This window comes from Merops nubicus, unplaced genomic scaffold (assembly GCF_000691845.1).
Source record: "Merops nubicus isolate BGI_N331 unplaced genomic scaffold, ASM69184v1 scaffold15930, whole genome shotgun sequence".
Taxonomy (NCBI): Eukaryota; Metazoa; Chordata; class Aves; order Coraciiformes; family Meropidae; genus Merops; species Merops nubicus.
Window position 1 is genome coordinate 7,582 of NW_008585002.1, and position 25,036 is coordinate 32,617.

General features: G+C 37.6%; 1 protein-coding gene across 3 annotated transcripts in view; it reads left to right on the forward strand.

Annotated features, from left to right (window-relative positions):
- The first annotated feature begins 457 nt into the window (after positions 1 to 457).
- IBTK (inhibitor of Bruton agammaglobulinemia tyrosine kinase) overlaps positions 458 to 25,036 on the forward strand; it is a 50,217-nt gene continuing 25,638 nt past the window's right edge. For all 3 annotated transcript variants that reach the window (XM_008946174.1, XM_008946182.1, XM_008946190.1), the window contains exons 1-16: positions 458 to 781; positions 4,166 to 4,262; positions 6,204 to 6,328; positions 7,336 to 7,446; positions 8,471 to 8,641; positions 10,164 to 10,281; positions 12,039 to 12,219; positions 13,463 to 13,586; positions 16,189 to 16,366; positions 17,904 to 18,078; positions 18,907 to 19,503; positions 20,833 to 20,919; positions 21,851 to 21,933; positions 22,038 to 22,075; positions 23,835 to 23,931; positions 24,318 to 24,419. In XM_008946174.1, the coding sequence (XP_008944422.1) occupies positions 458 to 781; positions 4,166 to 4,262; positions 6,204 to 6,328; positions 7,336 to 7,446; positions 8,471 to 8,641; positions 10,164 to 10,281; positions 12,039 to 12,219; positions 13,463 to 13,586; positions 16,189 to 16,366; positions 17,904 to 18,078; positions 18,907 to 19,503; positions 20,833 to 20,919; positions 21,851 to 21,933; positions 22,038 to 22,075; positions 23,835 to 23,931; positions 24,318 to 24,419 (2,608 nt within the window). The remainder of the gene's footprint in view (positions 782 to 4,165; positions 4,263 to 6,203; positions 6,329 to 7,335; positions 7,447 to 8,470; positions 8,642 to 10,163; positions 10,282 to 12,038; positions 12,220 to 13,462; positions 13,587 to 16,188; positions 16,367 to 17,903; positions 18,079 to 18,906; positions 19,504 to 20,832; positions 20,920 to 21,850; positions 21,934 to 22,037; positions 22,076 to 23,834; positions 23,932 to 24,317; positions 24,420 to 25,036) is intronic.

A 25,036-nucleotide genomic window follows, 5' to 3' on the forward strand; every position in this document is an offset into this window, starting at 1 on the left:
CTTGCCACATTACTCCTGTACTTGGAAGTGCTAGTTTGATATGCATTTAAATTGGTACAGTTGCTGGAGAACATATTTTTTTGTTTGCTAATCTGTTCTGGTTTGTTCTCTTTCAGGTCTCCCTTGCAATTATGGAGTTTTAGAAGAATAAGGTAGTGTGGAGGGGGAATCCCCCTCTGCACAGTTGAGGTAGTTCACTTTTGGAATTTTTTTATGCCAAGAATATTTGTTATATAAGATGGTGAAATAAGACTTCTAAAATATATATATTTATAAGTATTTATTTGGATCAAGTGCCAAACATAGCAGTACAAAGACTCTGATGGCAGCTCAATAAAACTGGATTTACGTCCTTGGAATTACAAATTTTTTTTAAGGCACTGTGCTTTGTACTGGAGTGCCTTGATACACTTAAGGGTCCTTCCCCTTAAGGAGAGGAGCAGCTTTAGAAGTGAAGATGAGTTCTCTCCTGCCAGACTGCACTTCAAAGTGTCGATCTCTACAGCATGCTTTGGATGTTATTTCTGTAGTAACCAGAGGAAGTGAAGGCCAGATCAAGGCCTTTCTCTCTTCTCACTGCTACAACGCTGCAACTATAAAGGATGCCTTTGGTAGGAACGTTGTACATCTGGCTTCGTCTTGTGGCAAAAAAGGTGTGCTAGACTGGTTGGCCGAGACCAAAGGAGTGGATCTCTTGGCAAAAGACAAAGAGTCTGGGTGGACGGCTTTGCACCGCAGTATATTTTACGGATACATCGACTGTGTTTTGTCACTGCTGAAGGTGAGTGATCTCCAGCTGTACTTTTCACCAGTATCTGCAATTTTTACAGTTGTATCGGTTATGTAAAAGTGGGTGTTTAAACTTGACTGAAAGGCACTTGAGGGTTCTCTTAATACCGTTTAAATCACTGTATTGATTTACTTGAAGATTGCCTTTGTGTTTGTAAAAGACTTTTGCCTTTGCCTGTGCAGAAATCAGCACTCAGAAAGGAACTCTGATTAATTGTGGACTTCCTTGAAGACTGGTTTGTGGATGATATCAGGGTTAGGATCTTGAAAGTGGAGCATGATCAGACTAAAGATACTCTAAAAACAGACTCTTTAGTAATTATACTAATTACTGTTCTTGGAGAACGTTAATGAAAGCTTAAATGGAGTTATAATTAGAAATTAATCTTACATTTGAGAAAAAAGGACTTTCAGATATGGAACATTTTATTAAGTGAATCCCCATTTCATTCATATATTAAGCAGGGCTTTTGCTCAGTCCCCCTCATTCCTTTCTTGCAATTGCTGTTTCCTCTCTACCGCATAGCAAATTGTGTGTATTTTTGATTGCTCCTCCTCCTGTTCCCCCTTCCCAAGCACAGAAATGGAAAGAGCTACAAATGGTTGAGATGATCAAGGTCCCGTTGACCATATGAAAAAGTGAAATATTTGTGGTTCAAGGTTACTTAAAAACAAACTTTTTAAGGCAGAGAATTTTCCATTTTAAGTTCAGCCTTTTTAAATGGCAGTGACTAGCCATTTGTGAATATAAAACTCTCTGCTTTCAACAAGATTTTGAGCAAAATGATTGTGGATCCAGTAATTTTTTTAATTCTTGAAGGTCTGATAACTGTTAAATATGCATTTCATGCGCTATACCCTTACATAGTGAGGAGGTTGTCATTAAACTTGACAAAAGTAGGTGTTTGCCTGGGAATTGTACATGATTCTGTTCTCTAGAAAACTGGGAACAGGATGTGTGATGTATGAAAAAGCAATCAGTCCTCTAGCGCATGTGTATATCTGTATCTTTAATATTTGCTTACTGGAGGCCTGTACAGATTTTTCCGGATGTATTCTACTTTTCTGTCTTGCATATGAGGGATATTTTTCTACTAGCTAGCTCGGCTGATACTATTCTAACCAGCAGAATGAAACAGCTCATGGAGAGTACTCTGCCTCCCAGTGCCTTGACTGTGTTATAAAAAGGAAACATTCTTAAGGTATTATAGCAACAACAGGAAGGGATTATAGAATAGAATTATGAAATAGCTGAGCTAATAAGACATTTCTGAAGGTTGTCTAGTCCAGCCTTCATGCTCGGGCAAGGTCAGCTAGAGCAGGTTTCCTGAGATTATGTCCAGATAGATTTTGAATGGAAACTTAGTCACCTCCATTCCGATGTTCTTATGACGGTGCAGTAAAAATGGGGTTTAGGTTTAAACAAAACTTTTTATATTGTAATTTGTGCCCACTGCCACTTGTTCTGCCTCTGGGTATCACTGCGCTCCCCACCCTGCACCTCCAGTCAGGAATTTATTATACATCTTGATAAGAAGCACACATGCCTTCCACCCCCCAGACCTTCTTTAGGCTAGGCAACCCAGCTCTCTTCACCCTGTCCTTTTGTGTCAGATGCCTCGGTCATTATTTTCATGGTCTTTTGCTGGACTTGTTCCTGTATGTCCATGTCTGTCTTGTACTGGGAAGTCCTGACCTGATCCTGGCACTCCGGCTGTGGCTTGCCAGTGCTGAGTAATGTTTGCTGGCAACACTTCTACATGCAACCCTGGGATGCTTTCTCCATTCTTGGTTGTGAGAACACGTTGCTGGCTTGTGGTCAACTGGTTGTCCAGTAGGAGCCCCAAGTCCTTTTCTACCAAGCTGCTTTCCAGGCAGTTTTCCTCCAGCTGTATTGGAACAATGGATTGTCCATTGGAACAATGGATTGTCCATCCCCAGGGCCGGGATTTGCATTTCCCTTTGTTGAACTTCAGGAGGTCCCTGTCGGCCAGTTGCTCCAGCTGTTCAAGGTCCCTCTGAATGGCAGCACAACCCTCTGGTTTATCAGCCGCCACTCCTCATCTTGTATCATCATCAACCATGTTAGGGGTGCACTCTGTCCTGGTATCCAGGTCGTTAATGAAGATGTTAAACAGGATTGGCTTCAGAATCAACCCGTGGGGTACTCGGCTAGTGTGGATGACAGACTTCTGTTGTGGGTTGAAGGCAGTTGTGACTTATTCTCAGGCTGTATCTAATACAAGTTTTGCCACTCAGAAGTTGGGGTTTGTTTTCATAAATTCAGACCATGTAAATATTACTGCAGCCTCTGTTCTGCTTGTAAATTACTTGGACAGCTGCTCAAGAGAAGAGTCTGTAGCTACCTATTAAATCATAAAAAATAGGTTGACCTGTCTGTCATAGTGAATTAATACCAGTACTGTTGCTAGTAGGGTTGCTTTTGTACCTTGGAGACTGTATGCTGTTGTTCTGGCTAGTGTTTTTCTAAGTGAAGTTATGTCCCTGCTGCAGATGTGGCTAACTGTTCTTCAGTCATGCTTGGATGAATTGTGCTCCCTCAATTTTTGTATTTCAGGTGTGAGTTTCTGTAAGATTTTCCTTTGTATTAGCCATGAGATGTGGTATATAGGTACAGCTGTATGACTTACCCGTCAGGTTCTGCTTGGGGACATCTGCAGTTCTTCCCTTCAGGGATGTGATCGGTGACACTTGACTTCCTTAAAACCAGTGTTGGTGTAGCAGCCCTTTTTTGCAAACGGTATTTACACAGAATATGCACTTCTCTCCGAGTTCTAAAGGAATGACCTGCTTACACCTTGTGGTTCTGAAGCTTCACTGCTGCTGTCTTGCCTGACTGTTCCTATCCTCTTGCCTTTTCTCAGCAACTGAACCACTGTTCCCTGCTTGTTTACAAAGTCCTAGTAGTTTGTTTTTTTTTTTTTGTCACTCCTCTAGCTTGTCAAAACTGTTTCTGTAAACATGCCATTATAAGAAAATGTGTTCATCGAAGCTGGTAAATACAGTTTTGGTAAATACTTGCCCTTCCCAGATGTCAGTGCTTTATTTTCAAGTTTGTAACCTTTGTGTTTCACTGGTTACATCTTATTACTTAATCAGTATTCATGCAATAAAATACCAGTTAATAGATCAACGTGATGTATGTGCCTGACCAGAATTGCACTGTTTTTTTTTGTTTGTTCTGGTTTTTTTCAGATTCACCTAGAGGTTACTTAAATCTGTAGATTTTCTTGTATCAGTATTAAACCTAATTAAAGCTTTGTTTAGCTTCTTAAACGTTTGCCTGGCATACTTCAAGCTGTGGAGTTAAAATTAACTTGTGTTCTTCCCTTCTTTTCCTCTCCTTCTCTTTCAGCATGGCGTTAGTCTGTATGTTCAGGATAAAGAAGGCTTATCAGCCCTGGATCTGGTGATGAAAGACAGGCCAATCCATGTGGTGTTCAAGAAAACTGGTAGGAAATCAAATAGCTTAAATTCTGTTTTACCAGGAGATCTGTTTCAACAGTATATTAATGTATGTACCAGGACAGATTTAGATACCTGTTTCTAGCTAGGACTGTGTAAATTATGAGTTAGCTGAAGATGTGGCATTGCTAGTATCATAAGAGAGCAGGTGCAGAATCTTGGCAGTAGGCACAGGATGCACGTGTAGCAAAACATGAAGGACCAGTGACTGCCGGAGAGGTTTAAAAAAAGCCAGTAATATAACGGGTAATCCAGAGAGGTCGTGGAAACTCCAGCCTTGGAGAGACTCCAAACCTGAGAGGCATTCTCTCAGGTCCTGGGCAACCTGCTCTAGCTGACCCTGCTAGAAGACTAGATTGTCTTCAGGGGTGCCTTTCAGCCTTAATTATTCTGTGATTTTTCTCTTTAATCTCAAATCAAGTTCTGAGAGATACGATGTCTTTGAGTTTGACTGAGTAGTTTACATCATTTTTGTGTTTTTTATGAAAAGAGGGGGAATGTGCTCTTGAATCTTCAAATGTACTTTTTTTTTTTTTTAGACAAGGTAGCTTGATACAGGCTAGTGACAATTGCTCTAAATAAATTTTCTCCAAATAGGAAAGTAGTGTAACTGAGGACATGATTTTTTCTTTGACAGGAGAATAGTTTTTCCAGTATATGTAATTAATTTATTTATTTTTATGCCTTTGTGCTTTTTGACTCTCCTTCGTTCCCCTTTTCTCCATGTTGCCAGATTCAGCCTTGTTGTTCAGTGAAGTTTATTCTTTGCTGCTTGTTTTCAGTCATTTTAAGTAATTCTGGTGATGCAGATCCTGAGTTTTGAGTATTTTTTTATTTTACCATGTAAAATATGTTAAAAACTTTAACCTTTATAACAATGGCTGTCGTTTAAGTGCAGCTGGCAGCTAAGCACGACGCAGCTGCCTACTCACTCCTCCCCTGCCAGTGGGGTGGGGAATAGAATCTGGATAAAAAAAGTAAAACTAAGAGCTTGAGATAAGAGCAGGTTAATAACTGAAAGATAATAATTATAATGAAAAGGGAGATAACAAGAAGAGAGAGAGTCGTAAAACCCAAGACAGACAAATGATGCACAGTGCAACTGCTTGCCACCCCCTGACTGATGCCAGCAATCAGCCCCTGCCAGCCTACTGCCCCTGGTTCATACACTGGGCATGATTTTCTGTGATAGGGAGTATCCCTTGGGCTAGTTCGGGTCAGCTGTCCTGGCCAGGCTCCCTCCCAGCTTCTTGTGCATCTCCTCGCTGGCAGAACATGAGAAGCTGAAAAGTCCTTGACTTAGGATAAGCACCACTTAGCAACTAAAACATCCATGTATTATCAACTTTATCCTCACACTAAATCCAAAGCACAGCACTATACTGGCTCCTAGGAAGAAAATTAACTCTGCCCCAGCCTAAACCAGGACAGTAGCACAACATGATCAAATATATATATGGATTTCAGTTTTTCACTCATCAGAAAATGATGTTTGGATATCACTGTAACAGAGAGGTTATTTAAAATATATGAAGTGTTAGTTTTTGGCCACAACTCTGATTTGAAAGTGTTTACGGTTTTCATACATGACTGCATAACTTTTTTTGGGAAAGGCTTTTGACTAAGTTGAAACAAAGCACATATAGCCTAAGGTAGTAACAGTAAATCTGCTACTGAGTGTTTACATTTTCTGCAACTGGAAAATATATATAAGTAATGTTGGTCATCTGTACATTATTGTTAAAATATTTTGTCTTATCCCCTTACTTGTAAGAATAAATATTTTTATATTTCAGTTTTGGGTAAAAAACAGCTTTCTTCTTCAAATTTGAAATAGAAGCAGCAGGAGATGCTTTTTGAAGTCAGTATGCACAAGACGGGAAGGTTTAGAAGCCGCAGACTTTTTTGTTTTTTTTTTTTCCTTGCAGATCTCACCGAAGTCTACACCTGGGGAAGCAACATAAATTTTACTTTGGGTCATGGTGGCCAGCAGGGTAAACATCATCCTGAGCTGGTGGACCTCTTTCCTCGGAACGGCGTGTATATCAAACAGGTACTCTGAGCGTGGCACCCTCCTCTGCCAGCTTGGAGGGGTGTGTGATGGGGAGCAGGTGGCAAAGATGTTGCCAAGTTTTGAAAATTTGCAGCGGGAAAGAAAAGTTTGATTTGGATGTTTTGTTCCCTGTTCTCCTACCGCCCCCTCCCCCCCCCGCCCCGGCACTTCCTAGTTATTTCTTAACAAGCAATTTTTGTTGATCTGGCAAGCAGCTTAGAGTAACAAGGGAGTACTAGAACAGGCCCAATGTGTTCTTGCTGCTTTCTTCCCCCATCCCAACCACTCTCAATATTATTCTCTCTTATGGTGGAGAGAATGTGGGTTTTTGAGTTGTTGGTTTTGTTGTTTGGTTGTTTTTTTCTTAATATGATTTACCTTGGATACATGGCTCATTTATCATTAAATAAATTCAGAAGCACAATACTTTTTTGAGTTTCTGGCTTCCTGTCCAGCTCCCATAGTGAATCGAAGTGGGACAATAAATCTGTTTGATACATGTTGAGTTAAAATTCTTCTTGTGTTGAAAGCGACACGTGCTGTTCAGCACACTTCCTGTAGCAGTAGTTTTGTCCCTAATAATTTCTTGGGACTTAAGAGTGTTTGAAACTTTAAAGCACAACTTGAACAAGCATTCAGGGCAGACAATCTGTGCTGCAGTCTTAACATGAGCTTCCCTTTAGCTCTCCTGAGACAGTATTGTTGCCCTCAGTCTTTTGAGATTTTGATAGCCTGTAGGGCCATGCTTGCATTTATTTTAAAATACAAACTGTAGGTCTCCTCAAGTAGGTTAAGGCAGTATATAACTGATGCAAAGCAAATATTGTGTATTCCTTGTGGCTTGTTTTGGCAGTCCTGACAGCATCTTAGTCATATTTTCATGAAGAGATCTTTATTAAAGCTGAACTTCACAAAGTACTTTTGGCAGGCCTTTTCATATTATCCAAGAAAATTAATTTGCCCTATACTGCCTCTTCCCCATCCCTGTTTTGCCCTTTTTCTTTCAGGTGGTACTCTGCAAATTCCACTCTGTGTTCCTTTCCCACAAAGGTCAAGTTTATACATGTGGACATGGACAAGGAGGACGCTTGGGTCATGGTGATGAACAAACATGCTTGGTATGCTATCCTATGCTATGTCATGTGCTCTAGCATGATTTTTTTTCTTTTTTTTTTCCAAACAGCAAATCTAGAAAGTGAATTAGATTTTCTGTCAATGTACTTTAAGAACAAATTTGCTGTTGACTTCAAAGTCCCTAGCTCCTCACCAAATAAGAAAAGAAAAACCTCTCCTTGACTCCTAGTAGAGGTGGCAGAGATTTGAAGAATGTGCATTTAAATATGTTTTAATTTAAGTTAGCTAGATAATACAGTCAAACTTCTGTGTTATGGCCAAGTTGTTTTAAAAGGCTTGCTAATGCCAGGTAAGCGGAAGCAAATAGTTTTGGGCTGGGCTTTTCTTCTTAAATAGGTTTGTGATGCCACCTGGTGAATGTCAAGGCTGGCAAAAAGGAAGCAGCAGTACTGTAGAGCTGTAGTGGCATGGAAGTTGCTTCTTACTAGGCTTGCACAGCTATTAAGTGAGAACTCACTTATCATTTTCATTTGAATAATACTTCGTTGGAATATGGAAAAACAACATTTAAGAAGATTGAGATGTATAATCAGAATTTTTTTTCAAATTGCTCTTTGGAAACTGAGAGGTTACCCAAATGAATAAGGGAGAACTCATGTTACAAGGTATGAAGAGCTAAAGATACAGAACTTCCTTATTCTGTAGAATTTTCTTAGGATTGTCCTGTGTTTTGGAGGGAGAAATCTGTATCAGTCATGGTATTTTACAAATCAAAACAAAAGAGGTAATAGATAACATTTGTCCAGCTGTCCTGAAGGTACAATTTCCAACCTAACTTTGGAGCAGGTACTTCAAAAATCATCTTCCCTGATAGCAAAAGACACATTTCAAATGAATGTCATTAATCTTATTGCATTGGGGGTGGTACTTATGTTAATAAGTGTGTTGTATGTTCAAATGCATTTTCATTTGTAGTTCAGTTTTTGATCATGGCTTTGTTTTCATAGATGGCCCCTGGTTAATATCAAAACGGTATGGATTTATATAATTTTATTTTTTCTTGTTCAGGTTCCAAGACTTGTGGAAGGCTTAGCTGGCCATCAGTGCTCCCAGATAGCTGCAGCTAAGGATCATACTGTTGTTTTAACAGAAGATGGATATGTTTACACATTTGGTTTAAATACTTTCCATCAATTGGGTATTCTTCCTCCTCCTCCTAACTGCAGTGTTCCTAGACAGGTAAAAGGGGAGGGACTTTTTAGGATCTCAAGTAACAACAGAACTAGAGGGAATGGGGCAAAGCTGGAAGTGGGCAGATTCAGGCTGGATGGGAGGAAGAAGTTCTTCCCCATGAGAGTGGTGAGACCCTGGAATGGGTTGCCCAAGGCGGTGGTTGAGGCCCCATCCTTGGGGGTCTTTAAGGCCAGGCTGGATGAGGCTCTGGGCAGCCTGATCTAGTGGGAGATGTCCCTGCTCATGGCAGAGGGGTTGGAACTGGGGGAGCCTTGTTGTCCCTTCCAACTCTGACAGATTCTGATCTGTTTTGGCAGAGGACTTTGGAGCCCTGGTGGCTCGGTGGTTGGACTTGATGATCTTGGAGGTCCCTTCCAACCTAAATGATTCTATGATTCTAAAGTAACATCAGTCAAAGCTTAGTTATTTGTTTGTTTTAACAGAAAGTAAACCATCAAGGTTGTGGAAATAACTTAAATGTTTTCAGAACAATAAAATCAAATGGGAGTTCAGATAAATTTTTCATTCTGTGTTATCATACATCTCAATATTAAGTACTTAACAGTGTACTGATAAATGTCTTAGTTTGTAAACTGACCTGTACTAAAGTTGTTGGTGCTAAGCATGATACAAGGTACAATTGCCAAACCCTGTTTCGTCCCCAAATTGTTCTGTATCTGAAATGGCATAAAAGTAATAGGTATGTATTACCTGAGATTCGTGCTCTCTACTCCTTTTGAATCACTGGATGACAGATCTTGGGGTTTGATGGTTGTGTCCTTTGCTGGAAGCACTATTCATTCTGGAGTGATAATGCTTTGGGAAGAATAGCAACAAGAAAGCAAGGGTATGGGCATCAGCAACCTGACTATATTTCTATGCTCAATTGCTAATTTTCTATTTATTTTTTATATTTTAAGTAAATGAGAGCTACATTACTTTGTATTAAATGGAAGCTTTGTCTGGAGTTGCAACATTGCTCTACCAGTGTTATAAAAGTAGGAAAGAATAACTGGCCAAAGTGCAACAGGGGAGTATTTTGGGGTACAGTGGGTTGCTCTTTAATAGTGTAATGGTAGCCATGTACCCGCAGTATTTGCTTAGGTCTTGATTGTCAAGTTAAAAATTGAAGTGTGGCATTAGCAGTATGGTGTTCTCCAGTGTGTTTAGGGTTCTGGGAATTAAAAGCTGAAACTTTTTGGCTGACACTTTTGCAGCACCTTGGTTGTCTTTGGCCATCTTAATACGTCCTATGTAGGCCTGTTCAACTTCTTACGTATGAATACAGCCTAAGGAGGTTTGATTCTAGTTCTGATGAGGTAATGCAAAAAGTTTACTTGTTTTTGCCAGTAATGCAATAGTGCACAACTTGACAAACTTCTGAAATAATCCTTACTAGACTGTCTGTGGATTGATACCAATGCATCATTCTTAATGACTTTAGGAGATAAATGTTGTCAGAAGTTTCTACATGTGAAAATCACCTGTTGCTGCTTAATATTAAGATGTACTTTGGATTTGTACTTAGGTTCAGGCAAAAAACCTGAAAGGTAGAATGGTGATTGGCGTGGCTGCAGGCAGATTCCATACAGTGCTATGGACTAAGGAAGCAGTGTATACCATGGGGCTGAATGGCGGCCAACTAGGTAAGGTAGAAGTGTTCTCAAAGTAAAACCCAGCCATTGGAAGATGTTATTTATACCAAAGCTGTTATCTACTTCTCACAACAGAAGCCTGGTTAAAGCTTTCTCTTCTCTTTTTTTTTTTTTTTTTTTTTAACCAGTCTGATGGCATCGTCCTTACTTTAACGTTTTGAGATGATGGGAGCTAGACAGACTTAGCTCTGTTACATAAACTCTTTATAATTCTTCTACCTTCCATGTCTGTTGTGTGGTCCTCCTACTGAAAGGAAAAAGAATGTTGCTGTTTGCTTTGCAAATTACCCCAGGCATTCTTGTCTCCTACCAGTCTGGCTGGTACTCCCCCTAATAAATTATAACCTAGCATACAGCTCTCTTGCCTGTGTCCTTCTTTCACCATGCCATATAAACATGGTACTGATAACTTTTCCCATACTAACTTTAAACTGAAATGCTTGCCCATATCTACAATATTTTTTTCAACAGCACTGTTACCAGAATCTTCGCTTGCCTCAGTATTTTTCTGAAGTCAAGAAAGACCCTAATAAGTATTATCAACTAGTAAAATTCATGATTTGTTGTATGAATTTTAAATGCTATTGTGATATTTTAATAGCTTTTTTTCTTTTTTAATAAACAAGTATTGAAATACTGGTTTGGATTTACATTTCTGCAGTTCTCTATTTGTGTGCAAACAAAACTGTCATCTAGCTCAGGTACTTGTAGTTAATCTGCATTAGTTCTGGCACCAGGTTCAGAGGCTTGCTTGTGTTCATGTTTAAGATTGCAAAGGTACGTGCAAATCTTGTTTTTGAGAATTATCTTACTAATGAATATTTTGTTTCATGTTCTGCTGTTTGATTTTTTTTGTTGTTGTTTTTTAAATATACACACTCATTATAGAATTTTTTTTTTTGTGGTTGCTTGTTTTGAGATTGTTGTGTGCACATGGCCCAGTGCAATACCATATAGTGAGAGAGTAACTGGAAGTTATTCACTAGAAGTGATATAGTTTCAGCTGGACACTGTTACAGAGCTGTGGTAACAAACCTTACTCTTTAAGATGCTTGGACACAGCACTACGTTGTCATTTGCAGGGTTGCTTCCAGTGTTAGAGGTAGCTCTGCTGCTTGTTCCTGGGCATTTGTACCCTACTCCACTCTGTGGAGCAGACAAAAGTACACAAAGAGTGGAGTTATGTAGTGTATGAGATTCTTGCTGTTAGGTTGCAAAGCAAAGCAGCAATGACCTGTTTGGTTTTGTTTTTTTTTTTTTAATGTTTTCAGAGACTCCAGCCTTGTCTGTTATTTCATATAACTGCTTGCCTTCATGCTTATGTGCACTTAGAGTAATTTTTATGATGAGCTTCTTTGGTATCTTCTAGTGACTGAAATCTACATTTTATGCCACTGATGTTTTTTTGTACTGTCTTGAATTGTAATATGGTCAAATAAATGTTTTTTCCTTTGGAATCTAAGGCAGTACTACAGCAGAGTGTAACTGCTTTAAATAGCTTTTCATGTAGAATATGCTGTACTTCTTCTTTTCTGTGTTATATCTGGAGTGTTTTCTGGTGTTTGTGATGAACTAACCGAGTATGTGTGGTGGATCTTTATGTAATTATTCTGAAGATGAATTCTCTAATTACCTAAAAAAACTTTTTCGAATTCCAAGGTTCTTCAAAGTAGTGTAGCAAAGTGTCCTTTAAATGCACAACGTATAGAATGGCAAATAATGTTTTTGGGGTCTCTTGTATTTTCTAGGTTATCTGCTGGATCCTAATGGAGAAAAAAGTGTGACTTCACCTCGCCAAGTTTCTGCTCTACACCACAAGGATATCTCTGTGTCCCTGGTCTCTGCCAGCGACGGCGCTACAGTATGCGTTACTGAAAGAGGAGATATTTACCTGCTTGCAGACTATCAGTGCAAAAAGATGGCTTCCAAGTATGTGTTATTGTCCTGATTTGTCAGGAAGGAGCAATAAGTGAAGATTTCACTGTAGTCTCACAGTTGCAAGATACAGAAAAGATTTCTTGTGCATAAAATAGCGATGATACAGTGCGCCTTTGGGTTGTTTTCTTCCATTTTCAGTTCTTTCGTATGAACTACAGTGGTCTTTTGTGTTTGCTTATTTGTTATTAGATAGGGCTAAGGTGCCACTTGCTATTTACCAAAGATATTTAAAAAAACCCACCATACTAAGAACAAATATTTGTGCCATAGTATTAAAAATATTGAAGCTGGTATTTTTTGTTCCTCTGCTAGCCTGAATTTGTATAAATGCATCTTGGTAGAGGTGTTGAAGATCTGCCATTCTACTTAGTTATGTTGTTATGATTTTGAATCTGTAATTAGGTGTCTGAATTTTATAATATGTGGATTTAGTATGTTATAAAGGGTAATTTGGGTTGCAAGAGGAGGCCTTGTGACATCATGTGGTATGTATGCTAAAACCTGGGTGTTATACCTGTTGAAGAAATGGCCTATGACTCATAAATTTAGGAAATTATTTGCTCTCATTCTGTCTTACTTAGCTTGCAGTAACAGATTGGGAGAGTTAATTAGCATTTTTGCCCAGTTAACTTCCAGTTAGATTTTCAGCTTCACTTCAAATTCTAACAGTATTTCTTGACATGTTATAGCTTGATGATTATTTTATACTACATTTTCTGCATGGTTTTAAGTGAAGTTGATGGCACTTGGAGAAACTTAATACTATGTACTGTGCTTTTATAGTAACTGAAAAGAGATAACACATATGGTTTTGATCAGGTGAAAAGCAAAGCCCACCAAAACTCTGAGAAAAGGCCTGCTAGGATGGGATAGGTCTTTTGATACAAACGGCGAAATGAAGTGTATACAACTATAATTTTTGTAATGCTAAATTGTAAATACTAAATGTAGAGCTAATTATATACTTGTTTTCACTTGGGGAATTTTGTGAAAACGGGTGGATATGGTGTGACTTACTTATAAGTAAAGCACAAATTACAGTCTACTAATAGTATTTTATAGCAGTTATGGTAATAATACCAATGGGTAGAAACTAAACTAGAGTAATATTTCAGTGCCACTACCTCAACTGTATATTTTTACTGCTTATCTAGATGAAAAAGGTAACTCTGTCATAGAAGCAACATAAATATACAAGGAAGAAATACTAACTTAACTTTTTGTGTTCTTTCAGACAGCTGAATCTTAAAAAAGTTCTTGTTAATGGGGGGCGTTTGGAATATAAGGTAGATACCCAACATCTTGAAGAGAATGTAGGTGAGAAGATTTGCATTCTAGCGCTGGATGAAGCTGGAAGAGTAAGTTGTGTCTCTAGAAGTCATAATTACATAGCAAACCAATTAATCAAACTTTAAACAAAAGACAGGAGAAATCATTGCATAGAAAATAATTCATTTCTGCAGAGCTGCTAGTGATGTGTTTTTTAAAGGGTCATGGGAAGACTCCCAAAGTAATGTTCACAGATTTGAAAATAAACTACTCTACATCTAATGACTTTTCAGTGAAGATGAACCTCCTTTGTTTTTATATACTTAAGTGATTATATAGCATACGTGACCTTACCGAGGCCTTTAAGTACTTAAAGGGGGCCTATAAGAAAAATGGAGACAGTTTTTATGGCAAGGCCTTTTGTGACAGGACAAGGGGGAATGGTTTTAAACTAAAAGAGGGGAGATTTAGACTAGATATAAGTAAGGCAGTTTTTACAATGAGGGTAGTGAAACATTGGAACAGGTTGCCCAGAGAGGTGGTAGGTGCCCCATCCCTGGAAACACTGCAAGTCAGGTTGGACGGGGTTCTGAGCAGCCTGATTTAGTTGAAGATGTCCCTGCTCACTGCAGGGGGCTTGGACTAGGTGACCTTTAAAGATCTCTTTCAATCCAAAGCCTTCTACGATTCTGCGTTTTCTTGGTTTGTGGGTTTGTTGTTTTGTTGTGTGGTGGTTTGTTTGTTTGTTTTGTTGATTGTTTTTTTTCTCTCCATCTCTTCTCTCACCCCATCCACCCAGTCATTGGGAAGTTTTAGAACCTTAGCTGAAAAGCAAATATTCTGTAGATGAGATATCCCTTTTGTTGTTGAAAAGTTGCAGGTAAACCTGCTCAAAAGTTTAGAATTTATAGTTAAGTGTAGACACTCAGCTGCCTTAGATGTGGAATACTGTGGTGGATTTATTGTTTCCTTTTCTCATTCTGCCATAAACAGTCTTTACAGGACCTTTCAAAGCCCCAGCCTTTTCTAGATCTGCTCACTGGGACATCTAAACCTTCAGTGCCATCTAGTGGTGTTTACAAAAAGATTTTCTTACTGAAATGCTACCTTAAACAATGTTAAAAACTGAGCTTGTGTATCAAAATGGGGACCAGCATGGGTTATTTCCTTTTCTTCCCTTGCATTTGACTTGCATTTCTTCCCTTGCATTTGGGATGATTTTTTCTGTTTGTTGGATCTTTAGCTGTCTCAGAGATCATAAACTTCCATTTCATTATTGTTCATGTGAGGTTTAGCCTCTAGCATCTGTAGCATTGGTAGTGCTCCTTCAACATCTTTGGGACACTGCTTTAACAGGAAGTTTTTCCTGCATCAGTGGAACTGTGTCAACCTACGTTTCGTATCTTCCCATGCTGAATACTGGCAAATGCTGGGATCTTAGTGCTTTTAGGCATTGTAAATTGTTGAGCAGGGAGAGGGATGAGATCTTAACACTTCTGTTTCCTAAATCAGCACTTCTTGGTCTGGCTTGATTGTACTATATTTAAGAGAGTACTGTTTAGCCTAGAAAAGAAAAGACCCAGGGGGGAATCTTATTTTTACATATACATACTTGAAGGGAAGATCTAAAGAAGATGGAGCCAGGTTTTTTCAGTGGTGCCCGGTGACAGAACCAGAGGCAGTGGGCACAAACTGAAATAAAGGAGGCTCTGTCTGAATGTCAGGAAGCACTCTTGCACTGTGAGGGTGATTGATCAGTGGCACAGGTTGTCTGTGGAGTCTCCATCCTTGGAGGTAGTCAGAAGCTGTCTGGACATGGGGTGACTGGCTCTAGGTGTCCCTGCCTGAGCAGGCGGTTGGACTAGATAACCTCCAGAGGTCCCTGCCGACCTCAGCCAGTCTGTGATTCTGCAGGACTCAAGAAAGGGGAAAGGTAATAGGCTGCTCAAATTATTTTGTCCCCTCCTTCTGTAGGTGTTAACAGACCTGTGCAGGTGCTTCAATGGGAGAACATGAAAGTCTGACTTTGGCACCACTGGTGCCATGTCTGAGCTTTATGTTATGTGAGACTCTTGCTTCGTGCTCCCTTCTTTCAGACATCTACAGTATATATTGTTGTGGTCCTGCTGTGCATGCAGTGCTTCATGTTTCTGTTAAATGTTTTGAAATCTGTGTTTGGTCATGATCTCCATTCCAAAACCTTCACTGGTATGGAGAAATTTGAGATAATTGTTAAACAATTAACAGGAAATAATGTAAATATTTGGTGTACTAGCTTTGAATTTTGCCTGATTTATAAGCAAACTAGTTGGACAAAGCTGTAAATTAAGAACGTGATTAATATCATTTCTTGACTTGATGACATCTTTTGTTGAAATATCAGTAAAAACTGTCCTATAGATGACTGCTGTGAAGATGTTTGAATATTCAGAGAAGCTTTTCAGATGCCCTTTATGGGCAAATGGATCTTGATGTTATAGTAGATTTTCCCTGCTTTACTTGTAGGTTCTTTGTAACAGGTCCTCGTAACATTTTAGGATATAACTTTGAAGAGTGTCTTTCTCCTTTTGTATGCAACTTCAAGATGGCATGTTTGTATGTGTAAAAAAAAAAAAAAAAGAAAAAAGTAGCGTTAATACTTAACTGCTTTCATACAATCCTAAAATTTCCCCTTTCTCTGAAAAAATACAGGTGTTTTGCTGGAAGTCATCTCACAACTCCATGAAGCAGTGTCGCTGGGTGTACGGCCGGCAGGTCTTCATGTCCGACATTGCGTTGAATGAGAACGAAATAATGTTTGTCACACGGGATGGTGAAGCCTTTACGGGGAAGTGGCTGGAAGAAGGGAAAAAAATCTCAGAGAAGAAAGGTTAGCTGTGATTTATTAAAGGTTTTTAAGTACTTCAATATAAAAGTCTAATCAAATCTTTACAGTCCCTACACAGTATTATATGGTTTGTTCTTTCCTCTGTGGCTGACAGTTGGTAGCGTTGACCACTGCTGTTCTCTCCCCAAGTAATATTAAAATTTGCTCACTTTGCAGCCTTCACTTAACCTTCAGGTGGAGATTTCCAGGAAGAAAAGTACTTCTAAAGAGTTAATAGTAGCACAAGGGTCCAGTGTAATGATATTGTCCAATAGTAGATGACCCGTCCTAAGAGACTGGCATTGAACAAAAGAAGGATCATGTACTTGCTTGCACTTCTAAGTCTGTGAAATCATATCATGTTTCCCAGACTCCTATCTGGGCATAATACAGGGTCAAAGAGTAATTTCTGCCTTATTAACTTGGCTTATATTGCTAAGAGTAGGTCATGATGTGTTTCTTTTTTTGTGTGTGTTTTTTTATGGTGTTCTTTTTTTTTTTTTTTTTCTGCCTACTGTAGACAAGATATGAATTAAAACTCTCATCTCTGTTCATGTAGGGGCCTTAAAACTCCACTTCCAACATGGGATGTATTTGAACTTCATAGCTTTATGTTGCAGTTGTACTTTCTTTGATACTGAGATTCCATCTTAAGTTTTATCAGTCCATTTTTGCATTATTTCACAGCAAAAATTTTTCCTCTGTTGCTCAATCTGGAGTTGCATTCTAGCCTTACTTGGTTGCTACTCTCTTTTATTATACACATCACATAGTAGGTACTTTATTACAGAGGAACCAAATACATCACCTTTTTGCTCTGTTTGTCCCAATACTGGTATGTGTCTAGGCATTCTCATCTTTAGGCACTCTGTTCTTTATGCTTCCTGCTTTTCTTTTTATAGCTTTAACATCTTCAAGGAAACTTCAGAATCAGACTTCTTTGACTAGTTGAATGTCTACGTGATGTTCATCACTGATTTGTAATGAGTGGGTTTTGTAGAAGTTTGAATGAATGTGCTAAATGGTGTACGTGTATTTGGTTATCTGGTTCTTAAAAAATAATCCAGTACTGAGAGAATATAACATTTTTTCAGCAGTATTTTGTTAGATTTGGTATAATTTAAACAGGTGTTATGAAGTTTGAAGGCAATTATATTTGTTATATTTGCTGTAATTCGTATGACAGGAAAAGAAAGCAATCTTGTACTGCTGTACACTGATGTACAGCTTGTTTCATTCCACAAGAGGCTGCACTGAATGTTCGATGGAGTGCTTTCTCCTCCATATGAAGAAGTGGCAAAACACTTAGACGAGAAGCCCTGGATAAAACCTCTCCTGTATATAATGTAGAGGTTTATTCTTAAAACGTCTTCATGCATTTCAGTTAAGCAAGCTGTAATCTTCAGCATAATGCAGTCCTATTCAGTGGACTCTATTAATGGACTTACAGAAGTCATAAATCTTGCCTTTTTGTTGTATCAATTGCATTTTAATTAGCTGGACCCTTCTCTGTGTGTGTTTTTTTTAATTTTTTTAGCAGAACTTGTCTCAAGCCTTCAGAATTCTTCATGTGATGTGTCTTGTGAACAAGATACAAACAGTGTTTATGAAAGAATTCGCCTTGAGAAGCTTTCTTTTGTCCACCGAGCTGTTAGTATTGCCACTGATCCTAATGGCTGCAATTTTGCTGTTTTACAGTCAGACCCTAAAACAAGGTATATTTGAAATAACAACTGTAAATTTTCTCTTCTGTGTGTGATTACAATTAAATCATTCTGCTTTTCAGAACCTTTTTTTGACTCATATGGAAGTCACAGTAACTGTGGTTATCCGTATGGCTAGAGAACAGCACTTAAACCACTGTGTCAAAGTTACCCAAAGACCTCAGCCTATATATTTGCATAACTAATGCTGATGTTTCATTTAAAGTGCATAAGCAATCATTTGAGAGAGATTTCTTAACACACTCTGATCTCTAAATACTGTCTGATTTTACCCTTTCAGTATTCACCAATAATCAGCTTTTAAACAAAAGTGAAAAGTGGATCTTTATTTGTTTGGGAAAAATGTATGAAGTAAAATGAATAAGCAAAATACCGGACCATGTTCCTTGCCCTCTCATAATATTTTCCAACATATTTTACATAAGAAAATATTAGCTTTTTTCTTCTTTGGATTGTAATATGAAATAGAGCAAATGTTTCTACGTTTTCTTGTTAGAAAAATGTGATTAAGATAAAATAGTTCTGGTAATACATATTAACTGTCTACGTTATAAAGACAAAGTACTATATTGGATATTCTGAAGCTAGACAGGTCTCAGTTTAGACTTCATGTAGTTGAATTGCCTAAATACCTTATTATTAATTATTCTTTTTGTAAAGAATAGAACAAGAAATGTTGAGTAGTCAAGCAATGTAAGATAAATTGTGAAGAAACCAAATGGAAACAATGCCATCCTCTTCATTAACCACAGTATATAAAATTTTATTGAGCTTGTAAATAGTGTTGGTTTTTTTTCCACGGATTTCATTTTGTTCTAGTCTGTATGAAATTCCAAGTGTGTCATTATCAAGTTTTGGAGAGGATTTTGGCAAACTGTTACGTGAGACAGATGAAATGGACAGCATCCATGATGTGACTTTTCAGATTGGCACAAGAACTTACCCCGCACACAAATACATCTTGGCTGCACGCTGTGACTTCTTCAGGAAGCTGTTTGCTTCCAGTGACAACCACTTGGACACTCCAGACATCTACCGTAAGGATGAAGACGCCATTGGATGTGATCTGTATGTGATAGAGAAAGTTCATCCAGATGTGTTTGCTTACCTTCTGCAGTTCATTTACACTGATACTTGTGATCTTTTGACTCATGGCTATAAACCAAAAATCCTTCATAAAGGCAAATCAGAAGAATATCAAGATACTTTGATTTCTAACCTGAGCAAAATGAGTTTTGATGACAATGTTAATGGAAAGTCAGCATTTGAGATTTATAGAAATAATCAAGTGCAAGTTATAAATGAAAAGCAGAAGAGCAAATCAAAAAAAGGCAAAGTTGTTGGTGAAGAAGCTAACCTCATAAAAATGTTGCAAAGTGCTGCGAAGAAGTTTGGACTCAGCAATTTAAGTGGAAGGTAGGTGGAAGGAAATGAATTTATATTCTGGCAAGCTCTTGACAGGGTGTTTTTATGTAAGCTGATCTAACTTTTTAGTTATTAAAGTAGAAGGCTAGTTGGAGTTGATAAGCTTTGACTTTTTTTGCTTGTTTTATTGTTTGCAAGTGTACAAGTTCACAGCACACACTGTGTCATCTCTTGAGAGCAATGTCAGTTTGTTTTGATGCTCTTTGCTAAGAGAAAGCATGTATGACCCTCTTGAATAATGTCAGAAGCAGACTTTTGGAGCATGGTAAAGTACTTAGTGTCATTTTTTGATAGGCTTCTATATGATGGAAATGTGCTGTTGGCCCTTATTGTGTCCTAGAACCTCTTGGACATTTGTATGTAAAACATCTGTCCTGTGTATATTCTAAGACATGAGCTCTCTGAGATTCGATATCTGATGCAAATCGTCTGACTTTCTAGAATGACTATCATAAAACATCAGTACTTGTTTTATTAGAGACAAATGATCAAACTGAGTTTTGGATTAATGAATTTCTATGCTCTACCAAATTTCTGTGCTCTACCAGGTTTTCCATAGACAGTGGCCATATTTAGCATAAAACAACACAAAGCAAAGTTAAGTTCTTGTTTAAGTAATGCATTTTTATATGATGAAGCTAATGGAACTGAGACCAAATGTCTCTACGGAACTCTATTACTGAGGTTTTTTTTAAATCTTCATTTGTATTTCTCAAAGGAGGGAATGAGCTTTTTCAGAGCAATTTTCTTCGCTGTATTTTTTGCAAATGCTAAAACCAATCAGCAAAGATGTGAAGCTGCTGCTAAAACTGAGTTCTAAAGTCAAAGTGCCATGTTAAACACCTTCCTTTTGAAAGTGTGTTCATTTGTAATCCACCAGCAGCACTCCTGTATCTTTGCCTTCCGATGTGCTAATCTCCTTGATGAATTAGTGTGCTAAAGAAGCCTGTTCCGAAACCTGCATCTTTCAAGCCACTCTTTGCTCAGATAGCTGACTGGCAGCGGTATATCCAACTCCTAAATTTATGACCATGTAATGTTGGACGTTGGCCTTAGTTATAACAGTATAGCGTTCACCTAATATTATAAATAAGATAGATAATATGGGGCAAGAATATCAGTTACATTTCATATTTGCAGTGAAGACTTTTTCAAGTGGCAACTGGCCCTTTCTGATTTTCTGCGATGAAGGATTTTGATCCTTTTTCATATTCATGATATGAGCCCACTGAAATGCTGTGACTTTGTGAAACTGTTCTTCTTAATGGTTTGAGCTATATTCTATCTCTGTTACTTACTTGTAATCTTAATGATTTGCAGGTTGGATGGGATCAGGTTAGAAAATGGAAAAATTAGTCTTGTCAACAAGAAGAATGGGAACAAACCAAAGCTGAGTCAGAAGAAATGGTAACATTTTTAAAATCCAGCTTCTCCTACCCACACCATCTTCCCTTTTATGTCATCTCTTTGTCAAGTGTAGCCTAAGGCTGATCAGCTCTATTTTAACTTGTGGGGGTACACTTGCCTCTTTGACAGTAACTCATGTTTGGAAGTTCTCTGTAGGTGCTTATAGACTGTTCTATCAATTAGTAATCTGGGATAGATGATGTATGGTATATTTTTGCATCTTTTTGCTGAACATTGTGTTCTGTAGATTAACTGTGTCAGAGAATACAAATGCCAGGAGAAATGTTGTGGTAATCCAGTCAAAAACAGTTTGACCCCTGCAAATATGCTTGCTGTGACAATAAGATTACATGAATTGGAAATAAGCAAATGTATAAATTTTTTTAATTAAGAAATGTCTTTCAATAGAAAAATTTGTTAGATTTTTGTCAAGGTGATGTTTAGTTTTTAATTCCATTGTTGTGATTGGATTGTTTATACTCACAGGCTTGAACAGTCTACTTACATAGTAAAAGCCACATTGCATAAAAGCAGCTTTTTCACAGAATTTGGATCACTTCACTCTCAAAATACGTTGCAAAGCTCCAAGTAACTACTAATGTAAAAGAAATAACTAACTTAACACAGACCATTTAAGATGAACCAAATTTAGCCACAATTAATTTGTTTGGTCATAACAGTTTTGAAGCAGTAATTTACCATATTTTAAAAGAAATACTTCAGATGAAATTTTGGAAGCTTAGCTTTGGACAAAAGATTTCTCTTTTGAAACTATCATGCCTGTACTTCTAGTTTAATTTTATATGTTGTTATTAAAGTTTAGATGTGTTTTATTTTAAAAGATAAATTCTAACTTGATAAAATTAGCAGAGTTTACGACTTTTCGCTCTTATGGATAGTCACAATTCTGATCCTATTAAATATCTTCTAGGTCATACCTCTGTGATGTGACGCTGAAATCTTTAGATGGAAAGGAATTCCCGTGTCATAAGTGTGTACTCTGTGCAAGACTTGGTATGTGTGTCTGTATTTATATATAAATATATGAAATATAAGTCATATTATCTTTTTTAACTGAAGTTTTCTTGCATCTTGAACTGAAATGCCTTTCTTTGCAGATTATTTTCACAGCATGTTAAGCAGCTCATGGATTGAGGTAAGCTTGCCAGTGAATGTGTGGTGGTATGTTTTGTTGCATCAAATAAGTGACAGCTCTTCATTTTTTCCTGGAATAACGTACTGTAAAAACTGGGCAACAGGAAAGGGTTCTTGGATTCTGTTTCCAAGAAAAAAAAACTCCTACATTTTTGCCTACTCTGTATTTGTGCATTAAATGAGGCTAATACATGTAATAATGTATATTAAATTAAAGTTTTTAGAGGTTTAATTTGAGCTAGTTCATGGGTTTATAAAAGCTCACTAGACTATTCCTGTGGGATACTGCTTTGGGTGAATTTTCATTTTCTTTCGTAAAAGATATTACAATTTAAATAGTATGCAGTATGGAATAGCTTTTCATATGTACTGAGTGAAAGATACAGCAGAATCGAGAATCTATGTGTAGAATCCCTAGTTGACTTACTGTTCATGAAATAGGGGACATCAAGGACTATTCTACTTAGTCACCAGCTGCTGCTTCAGAAGCTGTAGATCTTTTGTTTTTGTCTTGGTTCCTATTTGCTGTGTGACCTGGTTGGTCCTGTATGTAGTAATATCCCTAAATGCATCTCTTAAAGTATCTGAATCCTACTGATAACACTTCTTAAAAGAGAAGAAGGGTGTAAATGGAGAAGCATTTTTCAGAGACTGCAAGCTGAAGCAGTGTACAAGAGTTTTCTCAATTTTCATACCTGTGTCATCTAAGGCAACCTGTGGTTCTAAGAGTCTGGAAAAGTGCTGACAGTTCTCTTCTGCTGTGTAACAGAACTTCACCTGTCCTCTAAGTTACTGTGTTGCCTTTTCCTCTGCCATCCCTGAGGAAACGTATGTGAAACACTGAGACAAGCAATTGGGTTATTTTTGTATGTTGAATGTCCATTTGAGTTGCTGATTTCTGTATCAGTTTTATGTAGTTCATAGGTTATCTATTAGTTCATAAATAAACCTAAATCATACTTAATTCACAAGTAAATATTTTGTGAATGAAGTGCTCTAGATGTTGTATAAAAGTTCTTAGTGTCTATAAAAGGTTTTTAAGCTTCAGGTGGGAAATATGTCAGTGCCAGTAGCATGTTCTGAAGCAACACAAGTCTTTTTGTATAAAGCTTTGCTTCAGTACCACCAGAAAGAAAGCAAAGCTGTTAAGCAGTGATGTTACATTAACTTGAACGGTGACAATTACATGGTTTTAATGGCTAATGTGTGCTCATAAAAAAAACCTGTTTGCCTCAATGGTTAAGATGGTTCTTCAAATGGAAGGTTTGCTGAGGACCTTGTGTTCTGAGGGATTAACAGTAATGGCTACTTTCATCTTATTCTCTCATGGAAACATGATTTCAGTAGATCTTTTTTCTTAAAAGGAAAGCAGTTCAGTACTTGCATAGGAGATTCCTGCAGTTCTGCTTTTAGACTAGGTTGTAGGTAAAGTAATGTAATCAAGGAGGATTGTTAGAGAAGATGCTCAAACTGCTGGAAAACTGAACTGTTTCATGGATGTTTATTCAAAAATTTGGGCAGATTTTAAATGCTCTGCTACAGTCAGTTCTTAATGGAAGAACCTGAACAGATTTTGTGCAAATGCTTAAGTAATTGTTTTACTTTGAAAATGTGTCTGAGTTGTTTGCTAAATATAATTCCTGTCTTAATTTTGTGTTTTACTCCAAATAGCTGCTTTATTTTACTTTTTTTTTTTTTTTTTTTTTTGTCTCTATGATTTTTTTGGACTAAGCATTAAACATTATCATTCTGCCTTTTAGGCTTCCTGTTGTTCAGCTCTGGAAATGCCAATCCATTCTGACATACTGCAGATAATTGTAGATTACCTGTATACAGATGAAGCTCTTGCAATAAAAGGTGCCAGCAATGTACTTTCAAATCAACTGTACCTCCTACAATTTCTATATTTTTAAAATAGGAAATAAATACTTAATATTCTGCTGTTGAAGTTTTATGTAGAAAATCCAAATTTTTGTGGTTCTTGCTTTGAATTTTGAGGTGATAGCTGTACCCCAGGCCTTTCTGTACCTTTAGTTTATCAAACTTCAGTTTTCCTTTTCCTTCTCTTGCTTAAAAAAAAAATGACTGTTTTTTATTTTCTGAGCTTTTCCTTGTGCTAGAAAAATCCAGATTGATGTTTAAAAAGCCATTATATTTGTCCTTTGGTAAAATCACATTGAAGCTGTATATGTTATAGTTGCTTTGGCTTTCCCATAGTGTTTACATCATGTTTTGTTTTCCAGATTCTCAAAATGTGGAATTCATGTGTAATGTTCTAGTGGTAGCAGATCAGCTTCTTATATCCAGACTCAAAGAAATCTGTGAAGTAGCCATTGCAGAAAAAAGTGAGTTCTTCCACTTGTATTATGAAGGGTTAGGGAATACAGAAAAAAAAAAGGCTTTTTTTGGATGTTAATGTTCTTGCCTGTTTCAGCACAGCATGATTTGCTTATATTCCTTTGATTACCTTTTGCTGTTCATTGCATAGCAGTTAACAGTTGTGTCTTTAGTCTGGGTGACATTCTGGGTTAACATAATCTTTCATTCCTCAGGCATTGTTATCTTTATGTCACTCTCTGTAGCTAAAAAATAGTTCAAAAGTTCAAAAAGCGACACCCCCCCCAAACCACTTCAACAAATAACCAAACTTTTATAAAACCTTTATTGCTTTGTATTCAAACTTCTTGTCTGTAAAACATGATAAAACTAATTGTGTTTCTATTTCTGTCCTTGTATTTAGTTCTGCTAGTTCTTCCATTGTTTGTTTGAAGCAGTTGTGTTTCTATATTGCTGCTAAGATCTGTTCCTTCTAGCAGACATTAAGTATTGTTGCCTAATTTGATACAAGAAATCAGCATAAAATTTTTGCTTCTCATTTCTTAGTGATTTCCATTTCTTTGTCTCTTCCCTTACCTCTTCACACCCCCCCCCCCCCCTCCCCTCTTTTCTTTTTTCTCCTCTC